The 22692-nt window shown below is 45.5% G+C and overlaps 1 protein-coding gene across 14 annotated transcripts in view; it reads left to right on the top strand.

The window, feature by feature from the left end:
• Positions 1 to 22692, top strand: part of PPIP5K1 (diphosphoinositol pentakisphosphate kinase 1) — a 49539-nt gene that overhangs the window by 6485 nt on the left and 20362 nt on the right. For 3 of the 14 annotated variants that reach the window (XM_027084121.1, XM_027084120.1, XM_027084119.1), the window contains 22 exons: positions 360 to 521; positions 672 to 793; positions 2461 to 2562; positions 2785 to 2871; positions 2989 to 3064; positions 3208 to 3317; positions 3403 to 3485; positions 3654 to 3785; positions 3941 to 4062; positions 4434 to 4616; positions 6820 to 6961; positions 7147 to 7370; positions 7691 to 7818; positions 8030 to 8144; positions 8314 to 8421; positions 9034 to 9150; positions 9307 to 9471; positions 11307 to 11456; positions 12147 to 12237; positions 15123 to 15248; positions 16056 to 16118; positions 21282 to 21419. In XM_027084121.1, coding sequence (XP_026939922.1) covers positions 360 to 521; positions 672 to 793; positions 2461 to 2562; positions 2785 to 2871; positions 2989 to 3064; positions 3208 to 3317; positions 3403 to 3485; positions 3654 to 3785; positions 3941 to 4062; positions 4434 to 4616; positions 6820 to 6961; positions 7147 to 7370; positions 7691 to 7818; positions 8030 to 8144; positions 8314 to 8421; positions 9034 to 9150; positions 9307 to 9471; positions 11307 to 11456; positions 12147 to 12237; positions 15123 to 15248; positions 16056 to 16118; positions 21282 to 21419 — 2746 coding nt within the window. Of the gene's footprint in view, positions 1 to 318; positions 522 to 671; positions 794 to 2460; positions 2563 to 2784; positions 2872 to 2988; positions 3065 to 3207; positions 3318 to 3402; positions 3486 to 3653; positions 3786 to 3940; positions 4063 to 4433; positions 4617 to 6819; positions 6962 to 7146; positions 7371 to 7690; positions 7819 to 8029; positions 8145 to 8313; positions 8422 to 9033; positions 9151 to 9306; positions 9472 to 11306; positions 11457 to 12146; positions 12238 to 15122; positions 15249 to 16055; positions 16119 to 21281; positions 21420 to 22692 lie in introns of all 14 variants that reach the window. The other 11 variants (XM_027084129.1, XM_027084128.1, XM_027084122.1 and 8 more) reach the window with 10 other exon arrangements.

Below are 22692 nucleotides of genomic sequence, written 5' to 3'. Positions count from 1 at the left end.
TAAAGTATGAATGTGATGGGCTTTCATATGCAGGTGAAGGTAAGAAGTGGGGGAAGTAGGTATTTACATTGTCACTATCAGAGCAAGGGCAAGAGTGACATGGAAAATGGAATACTGTTGATAAGTTATTTCTTAGTAAGGACTAGGCAATAGTTTTGGAGTTCTGTGGAGAAACCTTCATAATGATACTAAAGTAGAGCTCAGTAAGAAAAATGTCAGTCTCCTTGTTCATAAAACTTGGGGATTTGTTAGTTTTGTTTTTGTTTACTGTGAAACTAGTCTACAGACATAGTGCTCACATTGTCTTCTCATATGCAGGGTGAGCTGTGGGCATACTCAGTGATGCTATGTACCTGCAGGTGTATACAGTGGGGCCAGACTATGCCCATGCTGAAGCCAGAAAATCTCCAGCTTTGGATGGGAAGGTCGAAAGAGACAGTGAGGGGAAAGAAATTCGATATCCAGTCATGCTGACTGCCATGGAAAAGCTGGTGGCCAGGAAAGTCTGCGTAGCTTTTAAGGTGGAGGAAGTCCCCTTGGCGGCGAAGGGGAGGGTGTGTGTGCTGGGGGCGGGGGGGTGGGAGGGATGCAGGAGAGGGGCTGTGGAATGAGGGGGGTGCTGAGAAGGAAGAGTGGCTCTCTTGTTCTCATCTGGCTTTTATCGCCTGCAGCAAACGGTCTGTGGTTTTGACCTCCTTCGTGCCAACGGTCACTCCTTTGTGTGTGATGTCAATGGCTTCAGTTTCGTCAAGAATTCGATGAAATACTATGATGACTGTGCCAAGATTCTGGGGTAAGGGGCACAGTGGTCTGAGCTGGGGAGAATGGGCTTAAAGAAGAGAATGGGAAAGTTTTTACTGTATAGGCATGCCTCGTTTTATTGAGCTTCGCGGATACTGCGTTTTCTTTACATATTGAAGGTTTGTGGCAACCTTGTGTCGAGCAAGTCTGTTGGCGCCATTTTTCCAACAGCATTTGCTTACTTCATGTCTCTGTGTGACATTTTGGTAATTCTCACAATATTTCAAATTTTTCACTATCATATTTGTCATAGTGATCTGTGATCAGTGATCTTTGATGTTACTATTGCAAAAAGATTACAACTTGCTGAAGGCTCAGATGATGGTTAGCATTTTTTTTTAGTAAATTTATTTATTTATTTTTGGGTGTGTTGGGTCTTTGTTGCTGTGCGCAGGCTTTCTCTAGTTGCGGCGAGCAGGGGCTACTCTTCGTTGTGGTGTACAGGCTTCTCACTGTGGTGGCTTCTCTTGCTTCAGAGCATGGTCTCTAGGCGCGCGGGATTCAGTAGCTGTGGCACGCAGGCTCAGTCGTTGTGGCTCACAGGCTCTAGAGCACAGGCTCAGTAGTTGTGGCACATGGGCTTAGTTGCTCCACAACACGTGGGATCTTCCCAGGCCAGGGATCGAATCCGTGTCCCCTGCATTGGCAGGTGGATTCTTAACCACTGCTCCACCAGGGAATCCCGATGGTTAGCATTTTTTAGCAATAAAGTATTTTTTAATTAAGATATGTACATTTTTTTAGACCTAATGCTATTGCACACTTAATATACTACAGTATACTGTAAACATAACTTTCATATGCACTGCAAAACTAAAAAAACTCATGTGACTCACTGTATTGCAATATTTACTTTATTGTGGTGGTCTGGAACTGAACTCACAATATCTCCGAGGTATGCCTGTATTTTAAATATCGTAAAAATGGTTTAAAAGTGAAAAAGGTGGGAATGTCCTGGCGGTCCAGTGGTTGGGACTCTGAGCTTCCCCTGCAGGGGGCACGGGTTCAATCCTTGGTCAGGGAACTAAGATCCTACAAGCCATACAGTGCAGCCAAAAAATAAAAAAGAATATAGGGCTTCCCTGGTGGAGCAGTGGTTAAGAATCCGCCTGCCAGTGCAGGGGACACGGGTTTGATCCCTGGTCTGGAAGATCCCACATGACACGGAGCAACTAAGCCCGAGTGCCACAACTACTGAGCCTGCGCTCTAGAGCCCACGAGCCACAACTACTGAAGCCTCAGTGCCTAGAGCCCATGCTCTGCAACAAGAGAAGCCACTGCAATGAAAACCCACGTACGCAAGGAAGAGTAGCCCCCACTCACCGCAGCTAGAGAAAGCCCATGTACAACAACGAAGACCCAACGCAGCCAAAAATAAAATAAATTAATTAAAAAAAAAAGAATATAGTTAAAGCCCCTACTTACCCCTTACTAATTATATCCCCTTCCCTCCCACCGCCCAGAGGTAACCAGTCCTTTATTTGGTCATTCCCATTTATATATTCATACTTTTATTACATATATGCGGTGGCTTTTGCATGTTTTTAGATTTTATATTAAAGTATTTTTCAACTACTTGTTAGTTTTTGTGAGCTTCATTCATATATGTAGTTCTGGTTCATTCATTTTCACATGGCTTCTTTGCATTTCTCCTTCTAGGAACACCATAATGCGGGAGCTTGCCCCGCAGTTCCAGATCCCATGGTCCATCCCCACAGAAGCTGAGGACATTCCCATTGTCCCTACCACATCTGGCACTATGTGAGCAAAAGTAAAAGTTAAAAATCTGGAGTAACCTACTTAAGGCATCTGTGTCAGACCAGTGGTTACTTCCTGACCCTGTGCCATCTGACTGGTGGAGCCTACCTTTATTCCTAATCTCAGATAGTTTTTCCTCTGTTCTTTGACCCATCGGGTAGGATGAAATGGGAGGCGGTGTGGGGTGGGACTGGGGAGAGGCTCTAACAACATTCCCTATCTTAGGATGGAACTTCGTTGCGTCATTGCAATTATCCGTCACGGGGATCGTACCCCCAAGCAGAAGATGAAGATGGAGGTGACACACCCAAGGTGGGCAGAGTATCCTAATCTAGACAAATAGGTTTTTGTGAGGGAAATGGGGAGGGGTACCTCCCAGAGGCTCTTGTCTGTCTCAGCCCATACTGAAGCTTCTCCTTATTTCTTCAGGTTTTTTAGTCTATTTGAAAAACATGGTGGCTACAAGACAGGGAAATTAAAACTGAAGCGGCCTGAGCAGCTACAGGTAAGGTGATGAATCTGGCTGGGAGGAGCAGTGCTACAGAAAGATAGAGGGTATGGGATTGGGGGCCTCAGTGAGACACCAGGATGAAAGCCTAACCAGCCAGGACTTGGCCTCCTGCACAGATACCCTGTTGTTTCCTCCAGGAGGTGCTGGACATCACAAGGCTGCTATTGGCTGAACTGGAAAAAGAACCAAGTGGTGAGATTGAGGAGAAGACTGGGAAACTGGAGCAGCTGAAATCTGTGCTGGAGATGTGAGAAAGGGAATAGGAAAGGGGGGCCACTAGCAGTGAGAATTGGGTGCTGGGGTAGAAAGTAAACTGTGAGTTTATCCTGCAGGTATGGTCACTTCTCAGGCATCAACCGGAAGGTGCAGTTAACTTACTACCCTCATGGAGTAAAAGCTTCTAATGAGGGGCAAGGTAAGATGTAATACCCCCTTCCCATTACCACTCACATCTTTTATTCTTGAACCCTTAGATGACCTCTATCCCAAATTACCTTTCCGGGCTCCTCAGAAGACCTAACATTTAGATGTCCCCACTATTTTCCTTAGATCTAGACCTGTTCACTGCCCCTTATTCCCGCAGATCCACAGGGGGAGGCTCTGGCCCCATCCCTATTGCTGGTACTGAAGTGGGGTGGAGAACTGACCCCTGCTGGCCGTGTTCAGGCTGAGGAGCTGGGGCGAGCTTTCCGCTGCATGTACCCTGGAGGACAGGGTGAGTGTTTTGTAAATACCTAGCAGGGCTGAGATAAGATGATTAGAGAATAAGTTGGGGAAACAAGGGACAGAGACAATAGGGAAGTTAAAGGGGAAATGAGCATTCTTGGGTATTTATAGCCATCCATTCCTGGTCTTCCCCTTTGCCCCCAGGTGACTATGCTGGCTTCCCCGGGTGTGGGCTGCTTCGCCTCCATAGCACCTTCCGCCACGATCTCAAGATTTACGCCTCTGATGAGGGCCGTGTCCAGATGACTGCTGCAGCCTTTGCCAAGGTGCACACTACAGTTCACCCACAGTTCCAGCTTCCATTAGGTAGAGAAGCAGAGTTTGGAGAACTAGTTGGAAATTTCAGAGTGTTTGTGTGCCAACTCAGAGAAGTTTCTGCTTGTGTCTGACTGCATTCTTTTTTTTTTTTAATTGGGGTATAGTTGCTTTACAATGTTGTGTTAGTTTCTCCTGTACAGCAAAGTAAATCAGCTGTATGTACTGACTGCGTTCTATACTACTGAGAATAATTAGTGGGGTGGGCCCCTTGACCTATACCCCAACTCCCAAGCCAGCTCTCGTTGGATCTCTGGGACCATCGAGGCCTAGGGGAACTAGACTGGAAGGAAAACTAATAGATTCTGTGCTTCCCCTCTAGGGCCTTCTAGCTCTAGAAGGGGAGCTGACACCCATTTTGGTACAAATGGTGAAGAGTGCCAACATGAACGGGCTCTTGGACAGTGATGGCGATTCCCTGAGCAGCTGCCAGCACCGGGTGAAGGCTCGGCTGCACCACATTTTGCAGCAGGATTCACCCTTTGCCCCTGAGGATTATGATCAGGTCAGGCTCTCCTAGACTTTGTGCCCAACACAACCCAATCCCCAAATCCTAGAATTCTAAATAATAGTGATCAGTGATGGTACTTACTGTGTGCCAGGCACTGCTTTATGTGCTCTCCATGTATTGTGTCATTTAATCTTTACCCTTTGAGATAAGTATGGGTCCACAATCTGTCATCCACAGTTTTGGAAATGAAAAAGATTTTTATAACTTTGCCAACAAGATTCGTTTGACAGCAAAACCCGACATGGTAAGACTCTTTCTAATCCCCATTTATCCCATCTAGTGTAAATAGTCATACATTTTGCTACAGAAATAGAAAAGTGTTTGGTTATGTCCTAGGCCCTGCTGGAGGTATTATCTAACATGTGGCATATGCACCGTATTAACTTCTTAAAGTCCCAAGAATTCTCAATTCCAAAACACAGCTGATCCCAAGGATTTTGAATGGAAGGATGTTTCAGTTTATCTGTTGCTGTATAAAAAACTACCCCAAAACTCAGTAACTTAAGACAAAAACCATTTTATCACCTTACAGCTCTAGGCTCAACTAGTCTTGCTTAGGGTCTTCCCTAAAATTGCCCAGCTGCTGTCCAGATGTTGGGGCTGGAACCATCTGGGCTCAACTGGGATGCTAGGATGGCTGGGCTCTCTCCCTCCTTGTGATGTCCCTGTCCCTGTAGTCTCAGAGCCTCTCCTCTCCATGTGTTTTTCCCATGTGGTTTTTCTAGCAGACCAGGGATCAAATCCATGCCCCCAGCAGTGGAAGCATGAAGTCCTAACCACTGGACCATTAGGGAACTCCCCAGATGGATTTCTTAAATAGTAGCTTAGGACTCCCCCATACCAGAAACTTCCAAGCTTTTTTAAAGTGTAGGCCCAGAATTAGCACAGTATAACTTTATTATTTTTTGTTGGTTAAACAGTCACAGGGCCAGCCCAGATTCAAGGGAAGGGGAATGTGACAAAGAATTAATGGCCATCTTTAATCCACTGTAAGAACTGTGGACCGGTACTACTTTTCCCCCCCTTTACAGATGAGGAAGCCTAGGCTCAGAAGAATTTAAGCAGCCTTTCCAAGGTCACCCAAGGAATCTAACTAGAGAGCCCAGGCTGTTAGCCTCACAGTGTTAATCACAGTGGATGCCACTATCCAAGCCATTCTTTTTCCTTTTTCCTATGTATCCATGCCATGATTGACTGGGGATCATGTGCCAGACAATGATTTTCTACCATCCTCCTACTCACAGCTCCTCATTTCATAACTGCTGTGTAACCATTTTTGATAGATTCTTAAGTAAGCAAAGTAGCTGAGCACATTGACTAGAGAATGGCATTTTCTGTGTTCTTCTCTGAGCAGGCCTTGATAAAGGGGCAGGACCTTGCTGCCTTATTTTCCAATCCATTGCTCAATGTCAAATCCAAAAAAGCTAAGGTATCTTTCCTTTTTCCTTGCTTCCTTTTGCCAGCAAGAATGGAACTTGGGAGGACCGAGGTAGAATGAGTACATTCAACCTGCAATCTCCTTTCCCCCTCCCCATCTTCATTGACTGTGACCATCCTAAATGCTTGAGTTGGAACTTAGTTCTGAGACAGCACCTCTACTCCAGATTCAAGCTAGCATCTTGTTTAGAGGAGTAAGATAGTTATGTCTATTACCCACTCATGAAAACATTCTGTGGGGATTTTGGTTTAATCTGTATTCCTCAGCATTTTCCGTGCTTATTTTAGAACCCCCAAGAAAAGAACCTAGATCTATTTTATTTCCTCTGATTCCAAGACTTTTAAGATGACCCATTCTTAGATGACTGTGTGCTAGAGCAGCCCCTCATCTGAACTGCTAGTGTTCCCAGTAGCCTAAGAATGCTCGTTGGGGGCTTCCCTGGTGGTGCAGTGGTTGAGAGTCCGCCTGCCGATGCAGGGGACATGGGTTCGTGCCCCGGTCCGGGAGGATCCCACATGCCATGGAGCGGCTGCGCCCGTGAGCCATGGCCGCTAAGCCTGCACGTCTGGAGCCTGTGCTCCACAATGGGAGAGGCCACAACAGTGAGAGGCCCGCGTACCGCGAAAAAAAAAAAGAATGCCTCGTTGGGGTGAGCCAACAGACAGCTTATTTGCAGGCAGTCTCTCTGTAATAAGCTCACAGCAATCTAGGCAACTGGCACTGAACCTGTCTTGCTTTTCATCTTTCTGTTCTCCACAGCTGGCTCCCACTGGAAGCACTTCCCTACTCAACTCCATGGCTATAATCCAGAATCCTGTGAAGGTCTGTGATCAGGTATTTGCCCTGATTGAAAACCTCACTCACCAGATCCAGAAACGGATGCAGGACCCCAAGTCTGTAGGTGGGTTTGAATACTACTATCTTCCTTTCAAGATTTTGGGTATGGTTGGGTTCCTCAGGCAATCCTGTGTCCTCTCCTAAGTGTCTGAGACACGTCATCCTCATCTCTCTGGTTCTGCTTCAGATTTGCTAGGGTCTTTTGTTAGAGGTGAAGCCTTTGGCTCTGTCTGTCTGTCTTCCTTCCAGACCTGCAGCTTTACCACAGCGAGACACTAGAGCTAATGTTACAGCGTTGGAGCAAGCTGGAGCGTGACTTTCGACAGAAGAGTGGGCGCTATGATATCAGTAAGATCCCTGACATCTATGACTGTGTCAAGTATGATGTGCAGCACAATGGGAGTCTGGGACTTCAAGGAACAGCAGAGTTGCTCCGTCTCTCTAAGGCACTGGCTGATGTGGTCATTCCCCAGGTGTGTCTCACATAAGGGATGGAGCCTGGGGCTAGGGGCACTGCAGAAGGAAGGAGAGAAAAGGCAGGAAGGAGGGGCGGTGTGGGAACCAGGGGAAGGAAACTTAGAGAAGGAATTAGTTGTTACAATTAGAGCTACAATCCTGGCTCTGAGGAAGCCCAAGAGGCTAACTGAGGAAAAACCTGGAGAGGGGGAATGTGGTGATGTTGGAAGAAGCCCTAGACCTGAGGTGAAGACAAGCATGATCTTGGACCTGGGAGTATAAGGCAAGAGGAAAACAAGATTCATTGAGGTGCTTATTCCTGGCCTGTGGCCCCTAGGAGTACGGGATCAGTCGGGAGGAGAAACTGGAAATTGCTGTGGGCTTCTGTCTTCCACTGTTGCGGAAGATACTACTTGACCTGCAGAGAACCCACGAGGATGAGTCTGTCAACAAGCTGCACCCCCTGTGAGGGAGGGCTGGGTGGGATGCTGGATGGAGGGAGGGGCATGTCAGGGAGCTCTTGCGGGAACCCAGGCTGGGACAGCTTGGGGAACCAAGAACAGAAGGGGTCCTGGGGTGGAAAAGAGAGAGAAGTCTTTGAGGCGGGAGGAGGGAGTTTGTGGAGGGCTGAGAAGAGGACTGGCTGACAGTGTGAGTGACTTAGCTGCTGTCTCAGGTACTCCCGAGGAGTGCTCTCCCCAGGCCGCCATGTTCGAACACGTCTCTACTTCACCAGTGAAAGCCACGTCCACTCCCTACTCAGTGTCTTCCGTTATGGGGGACTTCTTGATGTAAGGATCCTTTTTCCTTCAGCCTATGAACATCTTTTCCCAGCGTTCTTTTACTCTCCTCCTCATGCTTCTTTATTACTGCAAGCTTCCTCTGTTCTCCTCGTCTCCCTGCCCATTCCCTGACTCCCTCGTCCTTGGGCATTAGCTTACCTCTTCTTGTGTTCGGTAGGAGACCAAGGATGCACAATGGCAGCGAGCTTTGGCTTATCTTAGTGCCATCTCAGAGCTCAACTACATGACCCAGATTGTCATCATGCTTTATGAAGACAACACACGGGTGAGGAGCTAACAGGGCGGGGTGAGGAGAGGCCCCCTTCTTTCTTCTCCATCCCCTTTTAGGGAAAAACTTTTTTATGCTTAGATTCTGTAGAATCCAGTTAGGTGTGGTACCTAGGTGCAGCATGATAGAGAACATCCAGGAGGTTCCTCCTGGAACAGAAAACATGTTTTGGGTTGGTGTTGAGCCAGAGAGATACCAGAGAACATAGCTCTGGCATTAGGGAGGGTATGGAATTTGAACAATGTTACAATGAGTCTTTTTCTCTCAAACATTGTTACACATATACCTTCTTCATCTGGCTCCACAAAGATATCTTTAAATGTGCTGCTGTATGCACTGTAGCAAAGCTGAATTCCTGTGGGAGATGGATAGGGAGGGGGACCGTTGTAGAACTGGAAGTTGGCAAGTCCTGTGGAGGTTGAGAGTATGAGCATCCCGTAACACTAGACTGTAGTTAAAGGGAGCTATTACTGTAGAGGGGTGTAAGACACTGAAACCTGAGCCCTGGGAGGATGTGTCCTCTTGAGTTCCTCTCTGTTGTCCCTGCCTGGTCTTCCACCACCATGTCCAGCTTCTCCAACTGCCCTTTCATCTGGTGATGCCCTAAAGGATCCCTTATCAGAGGAGCGGTTCCATGTGGAGCTGCACTTCAGCCCTGGAGTGAAAGGTGTCGAGGAAGAAGGCAGTGCCCCAACTGGCTGTGGATTCCGTCCAGCCTCTTCTGAGGTGGGTCAGAGTGCTGGGATTTGGGACTGGAGGATTTAGGAACGAAGTGATGGGAAACTCGGAAACAGTACAGGGAGGTTAAAAGGGTTGGGGAGAATTGGATTAGGAGGCTGGAGACCATTAACACCTCTCCTGTCTATGCCTGTTGTTGGGTAGAATGAGGAGATGAAAACAGACCAAGGCAGCATGGAGGACCTGTGCCCGGGGAAGGCATCAGATGAGCCAGACGGAGCATTGCAGACCTCACCCCAGCCCTCTGAGGGCCCTGGCCTCCCAAAGAGATCACCCCTCATTCGTAACCGAAAAGCCGGCTCCATGGAGGTAATGGGCGGGGCTTGGGAGAAAGAAGTGGTGGAAGTGCTCATAGGACAATATCCATGAATCTCTGAATCCCCTCAGTGGAATTCTTAGGACCTTAAACAGAGTCTTCCTGCCCCTGATAGATATGTTTTACTTAATCTCTCTTTCACAGCTGGTCTCCCAGGAAAGCTCCTTTAAGCTGGTTGCTACTTCTGAGGTTAAAGAGATGCCAGTGAGGAGTGCCTGAGAGATAAGGACTTTTAGAGATGAGATTGAGGAGGAGGCCTCTGGATGAATTTGAGAAGGCAGTTCTTTAAAAGGAAATATAGTAGAAAAGCGTGTACTCTGGGCTAAAATCCTGGTCTGATAATCAGACGCTGTGTGATCTTGGACAGGTACCTTCTCCAAGACTAAATTTTTTTCATCTGTAAAATATAAGTAATACTCACCATATAGATGCTTAGTAAACAGTAACAATGATAACAATACAGTTGATATTGAAGGCCAGGCCCCTCCATCTCTTTGTTGTCTTGGGTAAATATTAAAGCTCAGATTGTAGTAAATATCACTTTACTAAAAATGGCACTTTAATTTAACCCCTTTAGGGTTATCTATACTCTCATCCCAGAAAGGGAATCAAGTCTCGAGGTCTATCTATCTCCCCTTTGTTCTGATGAGGTTTATCAGTCTGGGCCTGGGTTCTCCTAGTTCTGGTTCTATTTCTCTAGCCTAGAGGAAAAAGGACTGTTGTAAATCTCACATTGTGTCCTGGAGTAAAAACCAAAGTTTTGGTCTTTTCCTGGAGAGATCCTTTCCCTCTTTGGCCCAATGACACTCTTTTTGACCCCATGATTTATCCCTGTCTCAGGGACCATGACTGTCTATTTTGGGTCCTGCTTTGACAGATGAATCTGTTCACTTGGCTTGGTGCCTGCTCTCTGTCTTAAAGGAATTGGTCTTTCCATTTTGAAATATCTCAGAAGAATCTATAACTAGCTTACATAGGTTCAGACAAAGGTTTATGGTTCAGATTTTGGAGAATGCTGAGAAGACAAACTGCAGTCTCTCTTCTAGACTCATCCTTTTCTTCCTGATTATTTTAAGATGGACTTGAGGTCATGAATACTCAGAGTTTCCTTAGGTGGGGTATGCGTCATATTTTCTTTGAGGTGTAAGTTAACTTAGTATCCATAGTACATTAGTACACTGCAGACTCACGTGAATAGATCAAATGGACAGAATGACATATGATCTTCCATTAATAAACTGCTCCTCCACATCCAGTGTCTTCCCCATTCACATCGTCTACCAGTCTCTGGCACTATTATGTTGGACCCCCTTTTTTCTTCTGATTTAAGCAGTCAAGAGACAGGCAAAGCAGAGCTCTCAGTGTATCATCTCTCAGACTTGATGAAATTGACTTCTTTCAGGCCTATAGGAAGCTTTCTGTTGTAATCAGATTTCTTCCTCTCAGTTACTAGTGCTGCTTATACCATGGCTACCCAGGATGATGGTTGCCCAAGATATGCTCCTCAGCTTTGCAAGAAAATCTTCTCTCTACTCTTTGGTCATACAACCTTTTAATATTAATATTTCCTCTCCATGTTCTATAAGTACAGGCATTGGTAGTCTTATTCTTATCAACTATGACCCTTCTTTCCATCCCTTCTTCTCCTCTTGTCATCTTATATTTTTGGACTGCTTTAGAATACAAAATCTGTGACCTTCAGAGCAGCTGTGCCCTAGGCAATCATCCTCTCCAGCCTTACAACTGCCTCTGCCCAATGGGCCCAGGGCTTTGGGGAGCCTGGGGGTGTAAGGAGCCGTGACCGGCTTTCCACCCGGTCTGATTGCAGGTCATGAACATGCAGTGCACGGGGAACCTGGACCTGATCCCCTTGCGGGGACGGCGCCGCCGGAGGTCAGGGGACCTCCCCCGGCCTTCCCCAGCCATCGGCCTACAGCCCCGGGCTGTGTCCACCACTCACCTGGCATCCTGCACACAGGTGTCCCTCCATACTTCATCTTCCCTTATTGCTTCTATCTTTGCCTTTTGGGACTTAGGGACTCAGAACACTGTTGAGGTGTGTGTGTGTGTGTGTGTGTGTGTGTGTGTGTGTGTGTGTGTGTGTGTGTGTGTGTGTGTGTGTGTGTGTGTGTGTGTGTGTGTGTGTGTGTGTGTGGTGTGGGTTATGTGATTAAGCCCTTGTGGGCTTTTCAGAAATCCATTTCATGTCTCCAGGAGTGGAGGGGAGGGCTTTCGGTTCAGATAAGAAACTGAGTATGGCTGCCGTAGCCACAGCTGTCCCATGGAAAGAAGAGAGCGCAGCCAGACTTCTTATTGTGGCTGAGCTATTGTGATTTGCTTTCTGAGTTCTGTGGAGGGATATAAAAGATTAAGGTACCCTGCCCTGCTAAGCACTGAGAATGGTTGAATAATGATTTCTCAGATTTGGGATTAGAGGGCTGTAGGGACAGGCATCTTGGAAATAGAAGTGCTTTCTAGTATAGAAGGATTCCCTGGACAGTTTCCTCTGTAAAGTGTACTCTTAGACTTTGCATTCCTCTTCCTCATAAAAATCCTTAAACTTCCTGACATTGCTTGGTTTTGTAGGGGCAGGAATTCAGGACCTGGGTTTTAGACTTCTCAGCTGAGGTGGCAAAATGGTAATTAACATAGAATCCTTCTTCTCCAGGTGCTTTCTGAGACTTCATCCTCGAGGCCTGGTGGCTACCGACTCTTTTCATCTTCACGGCCACCAACGGAGATGAAGCAGAGTGGCCTAGGTATGGTTTTCCAGCATCTCTCATCTGTTGTTGGGAAGGGGTGTCTGTCTGTTCTTTAGAGTTTTATTGTGGAGAACCTTAGTCATGGGAGTTGGGGTCATCTAGTCAGTGGAATTGTTGGGTGGGGCTAGGGAGGATGAATTGGGAGAAGCCACATGTAGGTGTGACCTTTGATCCCAGATAATTGTTTGCATTCCAGGAAGGTGTCTGTCTTTTGGTTTACTACACAACCCCCATTTCTCTGGCTAAAGGGCATTTTTCTGGCTTCCCCTCTTAGTCCTTATCTGTCCCTTCAGTCTAGCCCAGACATTTAGGTTCCGTGGAGACTCTGACTCTTCAGAGTTATCAGAGACAAAGCTATAAATAGAGGCACGTGTGAGACGCTCCCTTCCCTCAATAACGGTCATATTCCTCATTTGGAGAACTTGTGCCATGTCTTCCTTTGAGACCTGTGTTTATTACATCCTTGCTCTGACCCCTCCTACCTCCGTGCCCTCCCCTTCATCCTCTTTTAATCCTGTAATTCTTCTTCCTTCCTTCCTGAAAATTGAGGGACAAATCTGAGACTGGTGTAGTGGCAGAGGCTTCTCTCAGGACTTTGAGGGAATGTCTCTTGATTTTGTTGATTCCTGGAGAGGGGTGGAGAACATCATTCAACCTTTCCTAAGAACACAGACTGCAGGAAGGACCAAGCCTCAGAGGGTATTGTATTCTTTGGGAGTGGGGAGGGGTCCTTGGGAGGGACTATCTTTGAACACAGCACCTGTGAGCCATTAACCAGAACTGGCAGGTAGAGACAGTGGTGTGGGGTCTAGACTGGGTCCCCTGGCTCTTTCTATCTTGTCCTATTATTCTCTCCATTTAGCTCCTTTCATTTTTCTGTTGAAAGAGAAAGGTCTCCTTGGCACCCAATTTCTTGGCCCCAGAACGGTCAGCATTTGGACCAGAAATGGGAAGAAAGGTTTTTGGTAATTTTCCAGGCTAAGTTTATGGGAGTAGATTGCCTTCTACATCCCTAAAATGAGGTAGATGGTTTGGTGCATGAAAAATAAATGACAAATGTCTAGATCTGTGAATATGGACTTCTTTTCCCAGAAACCCCAGAAAAGAATAGGTTTCAGGTAGGTGGGAAAGAGGATAGGTGTGTCTGGCCCAGTTAAGGGGGAGTGCTGTCAAGAACAAGGCAGAGGCATGAGTCTGGTTGACAGATGGTGGTGGTAAGGTAAAGACTACCCCCTGAGATGATCCAAGACTGGACACGGCAGGATTGGTGGGACTATGCCAGAAAATTATTTCGTGGAGGAAGTAAATGTAGAACAAAGCTTGGGGGTGGGCTGGGATACAGCCAGCTAGTTCCAGCTTCTCTGAAAAAAGCAGACATATTTAGCAACCATTATTTCTCTCTGGAACTCTATTCTTGAGCTTGTTTGAACATGAAACGTAGGAGAAATTGCTGCACAGAGGAGTGGTCCTTAATTCCAGGGTGGAAATTATCAGCCATCTGAACTTCTTGATTTATGTGGTGACCCTGAAATGCTGGGACCCCTGAAACCATATCCCCTCTTTGTGGGCGCAAAGGAAACTGACGTCTCCACTCTGTCCATTTCCCCTATGAATGTTAAGTTCCCAAGTCAAACCCAGGGTCTTGGCTAAGATGGATTTGGAAGTAGAGGAGAAAATCCCACAAACTGGAGTGTTAATCTTGTTTCCTCCTGCCCATTCTCTCCTGTGGGCTATAGTAGGAGACGGGACCATGGGAGTCCCAACCCTACTGTCGATCAGATACTTGGGACAGTGACTAGCTTGATTTATTTGCTTCAGGGATTTTTCAAGTTTTATTTACTCCACTTACTGTCAAGAGTTCTCTTTGCTTTCTTTGAACTTATGTGTGTGGGCATCTGGCTTTGAGCATAGGACTTACAAGACAATAAACTTTCGAGAGTAGAAAAAACATCTTTTTTGCTGTTTTCTGCTCACGAGGTTCTCCTGAGTAGGGTGTTCAGCGGTTAGTAGGCATGTTCTGCGTATAATCACCTGACCCTTCACATGCCTTTCAATTTGTGTCCATTTTCACTTCAGAAACAATGTTCTGTTTCTTCTTGATGAAAAAAATTACTATTTCTTTTCTAACTGAACACAGTTGATCCTGAGTCAGGACACCTGGATTCTAGTCCAGCTTAGCTCCTAACAAACTGTATGACCTTGAACAAATGAGATCCCTTTTGAATGTCAGTTTCTTCATCTCTAAAGTACGAAGGCTGAACTGGATGATCTTTGAATCCATTCCAGCTTCAAAAACTCAGTGAGTCTCATACTTTCTTGGGAAAGGTAAAAAGGCCTAAGGGAAAATAGAAGGGAGGGAACGCTGGATGAAAAACTTAGGAGGAATTGGAACTTATGAGAACTTTGAATTTGAGTTGAGTACTCTAAACTTAGTCTCTAGTTTCAGTCAAAGTTTCTTTCCTTTTAAACAAATAAGGGAGTCGATTTCTGGGTTCTTCAAACCCTATATCCAGCATAAGGAGCATTGAATTAAATCTAGGGAGATCTAGAGGAATCTACCTATTCTTTGAGCATTCCTGAGAGCCACCTAGAGAGCATAGTTTATCCCTTTCAGTAGCTTTGAGTCCCCTAATATGACTAACCCTGTATTTGTAGTGGCCTCTTGTATCTGCCAAGTAGACTTTCAGGAGCATCCTCACTTTGCTTGCCCAGTGTGGCTGTGGACAGTAGTGAAAGCTGTTTGTGGTTATGTGAAGTGGCCACGTGGTGGTGGCTCTGAATGGTTATGTGTGTGTGTCCTGATGTTGTCATGTGAAATCGTGCGTACTTCTGTGTGGTAATTGCAGCTTTGCGTGGCTACTAATGCACTCCCGGCCTTGCAGGCTCACAGTGCACGGGGCTGTTCAGCACCACAGTGCTGGGCGGCTCCTCCAGCGCCCCGAATCTTCAGGACTACGCCCGCAGCCAAGGCAAAAAGCTACCACCTGCCAGTCTGAAGCACCGAGATGGTATGTGGGTGGGTTTTGGGGGGCAACTCTTTTCTTCATTTGTCCGCCAGCAAGGACACAGCTCAAGAACAATTCACGCTTAAGATGGCGCTTGACACTAGCCTTACGACAAGTTTTCTGCATCAGTTATAGAGGGGAGAAGCAACCAAGACCCCATCCACCCCTCCATTTGCATTCCCTCTCGCCATACAAATACTACTTATTTATGCTTATCCCTTCATAATCAGCCACATACAGCCCTGCTACATCAATTTACTCCACCTTTGTATTCTTTCCTGGATTCTGGCCTGTAGGGGTAGGGACCAAGGAGGATGATCCACGGTCAGGAAGAATGCAGTGGAGCCTCAATTAAGATCTAGGAAATCAGGGATGGGGAAGTTGTTCAGCCAAGGCAGGAAAAATGATATGGAAAGAGATTGGGGGAAGTGATGAAAGTTTCTACAAAGATTTTATTTCTTTGTAAATGACCAGAAAGAGGATGTGGTGGTGAGATTAGGGTTGTTTGTGGGACCGTATTATGGTAGAGATGACACATGGATTCCTGAGAGGAGATTATCCAAAGGAAAAGATTGAAATGTGGTAGTAAGGAATCTAAGGGGCGGGGGTGGGAGCAGGTCGTATAGATATAACTATATAGATATAACTATAACTATAGATATATCTATAACTATATAGATATAACTATATCTATATAGATATAGATATAGTTCTATACTCTGTAAAGAACAGAGTATATCGTGAGCAAATTCCAGAGCAGAGGGTGGGGACAGCGGTGGGTATAATCCCCGTGATGTCTTTTCTCCCCAGAGCTCTTGTTTGTCCCGGCCGTAAAACGATTTTCTGTGTCGTTTGCAAAGCATCCGACTAACGGTACGTTTGCTTCTGACTCAACGTCATTCCTCCTCACCATGTCACCTCCAGACACTTAACCTCTGAGTTCTGACACTGACTTTCCCTCTCCCTCCACTGTGTTCACACCCTGCTGTCTCTGAACCACTCACTAACTGTCGCTCTTGGGATATATCACTTGTTGTGACAGACCTTAGCCTTGGCTGCAGCCTGGCTGCCCGATTCCTGGGGCCACTCAAGGTCTTATTTCCATGGTCACCATCATCACCATTGTGTCACTTTTTTCAGCATCATCACCGAAACATGAATTAAACCTCTTTCTTTCCCATCACATGACTGCCAGGCTTTGTACAAACATGATAATGGTTCCCCTTCTTAGAAGGAGCGTAGTATTACCTATATCATCCCCATTTCTTCTCTCTATTTGTTTCCCCAACTCCTCAGCTTACGTAATTTTGATCTTCCTGTTTTTTCACCAGCTCTTTTGTTGGAGTGGATGACTAGTTTGCTTCCCTTTTGGAGCAGTACTGCAGTTCCCAGTTCCCAAGCCTACCCATAAAGGCATTAGTCTTGGGTATATTGTTTTCCATCTCCATATTCTTATCTCCTCCCATTGTGTGTATTTTGTGTGGCTCTTGTGCTCCTGACATCTGCTTTACGTCACTACTAACCTAGGGTCTGAGCCTAGAAAACAGGAGTCCAGATTGATTTGGGGTACAAGAAAGAACAAAAGGAGTAGGAGGTGGTAGGTAAAGGAAAAAGAATTGTGCCTTGAGGGTTTCCATGTGGTTTCCATGCAGCCCCAGCCTACTTATGGCACTGCAGTCTCCGAGAAGGGGAAGTGAAGAGTTGAGATGTCTACTGGATATTCCGGGGGAGCTTAGGAATAAATAATATTTCAAGAATACTGAAGAACAGGGTCTGCCCACACTAAGGTGGGAGAGTTTAGAGATTTGCGTAAACCCAAAACTGAAGGGCTGTGGTCTCTTTGTAGGGTATGGCAGAGGAATCCAGGACTTACTCCTTGCTTTATCCTTTATATCCTTAGTTCCTCTCTGCATTGTATCTTGTCTTCAAGGTAAATCCAGTTTTGTTAGATACGATTTTCTTCTGTTCAAGAGCTAAGACTCTGAGGGAGGTAAAATTAGCTTGGCTTCCTGGCTGAAAAAACTCTAGGTGCTGATCACCTGCTCCTTAGACAGTGGCAGCTGCTAGATTTTAGCCCAGTAAGGCCATACATCTCCATTAGGCACTGGTGAAATCTCCCTATGTTGACTAGCTTATACTTGCTCAGTTTATACCCCTACCCCCCACCTGCACTCCTGTTTGTGCCTGTGACAGGAGCTTCCCATTCAGAGTGGCGTGACGGCCTGCACAGTTAGCTTCAAGCTCTTCTGGCCTTCGTGCCACAGTCATCTCCAGAGTAGACCCTCAGGCACCAACCCCAACACTACAGCCTGGGATTTGGACTTATGAGACTTGTTACTTAGGGAACAGAAGATGGTACTAGGAACTTGGGCCCCTGACATCAGAGCTAAATCACAACTCTCCTAACTCTTAGGCTCTGTGAGAAAAGATCCAAATTCCTAAAGCAGATCCTCAAGCCTATATACCTCTAGTTCCCTGAAGGCTTGGTTAGCAGCCTCACCAGTAAAGAAGAATTAATTCTACCAAAAGGGGGAGAGGAAGAAAGACCTGGACAATTATAGTGCAAGAGAGTAAATTCAAGATCTCCTCCAGCACCCTGCACACAACCTCAGGGCTCTGCTGGCCTTTGTTCTTCTTGTACTTGAGCTTGGAGGCTAAAGTGCCTGAGAAGCAGGAATCTAGGAGAAAAAGATTTGGAGCTATTATGTCTCTTGCTGAAGATCATCTAGATTTAATTTGGCCCTCAGGACAATATGAGGGCTCTACCCCATGGTCAAATGTTACTGGACTGACCCAGTAATTACAGAGTGGATGCTCTGTCTGCAATTGCTTGCAGCAGATTAGTCACAACAATGTGCCAGCCTACTGTCCATCACCACCATCTCTTTGCCATGATGTGTGGCTTTGAAATAGCAGCTGGAAGAACTGGACCTGGCTTTGGAAAGGAGGCAAGGCAGTGCTACTTCCTTGCTTTGATGGGAGAACACCCCTCAGCCCATCCCTCCCTCTATTCCTGATAAGCTTCTGTCACATCCTGTGACTACATCAAGTATATAAGTATGGCCCATTAGTAAACCGCATGCTGAACTTACCAAGGTGAACTAATATAGTGGGAAAGAGACTGTGTCTCTCCCTCATCCAGAATGTCAGAGTGCACCCACCCGATCTGCCAAGCTCATTCTCTTCTAGGGACCCACACAACTGTATGACCATTGGTACAGAAATCTCTCTTGACATCCAGACTAAGGTCTCTGGAAACCATAGTCTCATGGGATCACCCTGTGGAGCCCATTCTGGTCTGGGGGTTCTGAGCAGTCATCCTCAGCTACCTTGATCCTACTTTCTCTGTACCATATTCCTGTTATCAGTTAAGACCCCGTACCTCTTCCCCAAGATCTTTTTCCTACTGTTCCTCTTAAACCCCCTTCCACATGCCTTTCACTGCCTTCAACCATTTGCAGCTGAATCACATATATCCACAAAGTTTGCCAACCAGCTAAGATAGTAAGTAGTTTCGGATTAAAGCTTTTCCACTCGTCTAGCTGAACAAAGTGCAGTTAAACTCACCAGCAGTGGGAAGAAAATATAAAATTATCTCTTCTGGCTTCTATAATTGATACAGTGTCCCTTAAGACTTATGCAAACGTTTTTTTAAAAGTCTATGTATTTGAACAAGAATGAAGGATAATTAATCAATATTGGCATTTTCACATATTGATTCCGTTTTTTACATGCTGTTTTAAAGGACACCTGGTTTCCTGCTAATCTACGTCAGTTACCTAACAGAAGCCTTGTCTGTGGCTATCTTAAAGTCTGGTCCAGGGAGCCCAGCCTGAGTCCTCAGGAGCTCTTTTAGCTTCAAATTTTATCTTGATAACGTATACCACTCTTGACCCTCTTCTCTGAGTGACTTCAAACCTTTTCATCTCTATCCCAACCTCATAAATACATTTGTTTGAGAAACAAGCCCTAACTAGGGTTTGCCCAAGAATGATTGGGGACACTGGAGTTCCTAGCTACAGAACTGCCAGCTCACCCCATCCAGAACGATGTGACTGCTGTCTGCAAGCACTGACTGAATTGTGCACAACGAGAAAGGAGAGGGCCTGCTGTATGATGAGGTCTCACGTGCCCCTTCTTCTAGACTCACTTCTTTTAGACTTCTTTTAGCATGATGCCAATACTCTTCTCCCCTGCAAGACATGTCCTGTGGCTCTGACCATCTCTGCTTCTCTCTTACCTCACCTTGGAGCTGAGTGGCCCCACCTCCCAGGAATGCTTATGTCATCCAGTACCCCCCTTATTGTCTCTCCCTCTTCTCTTTCTTTATCTTTGTGCTTCCTGCCGTGGTTCCCCCAACCCCTCCAAGAGCTGCTGGATGACCAGCACCCTGTGGTCCGGTTGCTGCGCAGTTTTTCCTCTGACTGCACAGGGGGCTGGCCAGTCTCCTTGGATGCCACGCTGGCGCATCACCTGCACCAGTGCTCCTACCACCTGCGCCTCTTCCGGAACTGGCTGCGCTCAGGCCAGGATGATCCTGAGTGCCTCTACGGTACCCCCTGCCACCAAGCTGGCTGCTGCCACTACCCTGGCTGGGACTGACTGCTTTGCTTCTTGCACTTTTGGCAGGAGAGCCCACCTATTCCTTTCTCCTATTTACTCTAAGGTTATGTGACTTGCATTTAGTTGCTTGGATGGGATTGGGGCCAGGCTGCCTGGTAGCTGTAGCGTTGGCTGCTCCTCCCCTTCCTGTTCTCCTTCCTCACTGCCTCCTAATGTTACCTATTCCCAGTGCTATTTGGTACAGGAGTAGTCTCTTGCCCTGGAATCTATTCTTATCTCTATGACCCTCTACTACCACCATCTTCAAATCCAAGTGTTTTTCTAGCAGTTCTGAGAAGCTGGAGACTGTACCTCTCCTGCCCTCCTGCCACTAGAGTACAGGGGGAAATTGAGGCATAGAGGTCTCAATTGAATACTTGAAGAAAACAAGGGCTGAAGGTTAGAAGATGGTCAGGTATAATCCTTTTTAGTTATATAGGTTTTAATCATTGTCAGACAGGAAGCTGTGTCTTGAATAGATATTGCTGTCCTGCCTACCTTTAATCCATTTAAGGAGATATAAAGGAAGCATAGGAAATATTGGGGACTAAAAAAGTGGTTGAGATGTATGCTTCTTGATCCTCTAATGGGGGCATTTTTTTTTTCATCAACAGGCCCTGGGATTAGAGTTACACATTTAGGTTTACCCTTCACCCTACAATGTAGATCTACATTGGAATTGTTGGGTTCAGAGCAGAGAATCGGTATTTATTCTTTTTTCTAGGGGGTTTGCCTCATTTTCCTGAAGGAATAGAGAAATACTAGCAAGTCTGGGGTCTTCAGTGAGAGCAGAGGAAAGAAGCTTTGAAGTGATGAAAATAACCAAGAAAGAACTTCCATCCCCCAACCTGTTCATACATGCGGTTTTCCTGAGCTGAGCTTCATGTGTATTGCATGCCCTCCTGCTTCCAATATTCTAGCCTTTCTACCCATATCCTAAATCTGCATGAACCCCTCCTCAGATCCCAAGCCCTCCTCCGTAATCTGGTTCTCTTGTACATGATCCCTGAAATCTGCTGTTTTTTCCCAGCTCCATGACCTCCCTACCTCTCATTTAGACCTACAATTTCACCCCTTACCTCTGGACCTTTGTTTTATTTCCCCCAGAAAGTACAAGAGGAGTGTAGGTGCTTACCTCATTGGGATTCTGTTGATTTTTCCATGGAATATTGCAGGCTTTCCATAGGTAGGATAAGAGGTGATTTGATTCACCCAGAGGCCTTAGCAGGAAGACTTTTTAGAAAATCTGGAGGTGACAGAAATAGACTCCTGTAGGGGCTCTAAAGAGTTCCCTCTCCTGAGAATCTTGGATACCCCACACTCCAAAAGCCACAGACACTCCTGATGGTTCTCAGGGACCCTCCATGCTTCCTTGGCCAGTTGGGGTATATCCAGCAGGAATAACATTGACTTTGCCCATCTCTTTTCTAACAGGATTTGAAGGGTGCTCCATGGTGCCTACCATTTACCCCCTGGAAACACTGCATAATGCCCTTTCCCTGCGTCAAGTGAGTGAATTCTTGAGTAGAGTCTGCCAGCGCCACACTGATGCCCAAGCACAGGCATCTGCAGGTATGGAGAATACTCTTATCTTGTACCACTATCTCTGCCCCCACTCCCATGCTTCCTAGAACATGAGTAATAAATTAAAAAGATAGGCACTCTGAAAAAGTAGACTTGAAAAAATGTTTAATTGCATAGGTTAACTCAAAAGCATAGAACGATCACTCCTTCCAAAGTTAACTTATAAATTTAATGTGATCTCAGTAAAAATAGTACTGTTTTTCTAAAGTCAGACAAATTGATTTTGAAGTTGTCATTAAAAAAACAAAAACAAAAAAAAACAAGCAAGAATAGCCAAGGAAATCTTGAAAAGAAGAGCAGTGAAGTCATGCTGGCCCTACCAGATTTTAAAACATTTTATAAAACTTCTATAATAAAAACAGTGTAGTATTGGTACATGAATAAACAGAGACCAAGCAAACAAAGTAGAAAATCCAGAAATAGTTGAAGTTAGCATTTAAAAATACTAGGGGAAAGACAGCCTTTAAGAAATGGAGTTGGAAAGTTAGTAGAAGGAAAGAAATCATAAAGATCAGAGCAGAAATAAATGAAACAGAAACAAAGAAAACAGTAGCAAAGATCAATAAAACTAAAAGCTGGTTCTTTGAGAAGATAAACAAAACTGATAAACCTTTAGCCAGACTCATCAAGGAAAAGAGGGAGAAGACTCAAATCAATAAAATTAGAAATGAAAAAGGAGAAGTTACAACAGACACTGCAGAAATACAAAGCATCCTAAGAGACTACTATAAGCAACTCTATGCCAATAAAATGGACAACCTGGAAGAAATGGACAAATTCTTAGAAAGGTATAACCTTCCAAGACTAAACCAGGAAGAAATAGAAAATATGAACAGACCAATCACAAGTAATGAAATTGAAACTGTGATTAAAAATCTTCCAACAAACAAAAGTCCAGGACCAGATGGCTTCACAGGTGAATTCTATCAAACAATTAGAGAAGAGCTAACACCCATCCTTCTCAAAATCTTCCAAAAAAACTGCAGAGGAAGGAACACTCCCAAACTCATTCTATGAGGCCACCATTACCCTGATACCAAAACCAGACAAAGATACTACACAAAAAGAAAATTACAGACCAATATCACTGATGAATATAAATGCAAAACTCCTCAACAAAATACTAGCAAACAGAATCCAACAACACATTAAAAGGATCATACACCATGATCAAGTGGGATTTATCCCAGGGGTGCAAGGATTCTTCAATATATGCAAATCAATCAATGTGATACTCCATGTCAACAAATGGAAGAAGAAA

Source organism: Aethalodelphis obliquidens, unplaced genomic scaffold (genome assembly GCF_003676395.1).
Source record: "Aethalodelphis obliquidens isolate GAN/ISIS:26980383/991018 unplaced genomic scaffold, ASM367639v1 scaffold51, whole genome shotgun sequence".
Taxonomy (NCBI): Eukaryota; Metazoa; Chordata; class Mammalia; order Artiodactyla; family Delphinidae; genus Aethalodelphis; species Aethalodelphis obliquidens.
Note: the sequence above shows the minus strand (reverse complement) of the source record. Positions and strands in the feature narration are given on the sequence as shown.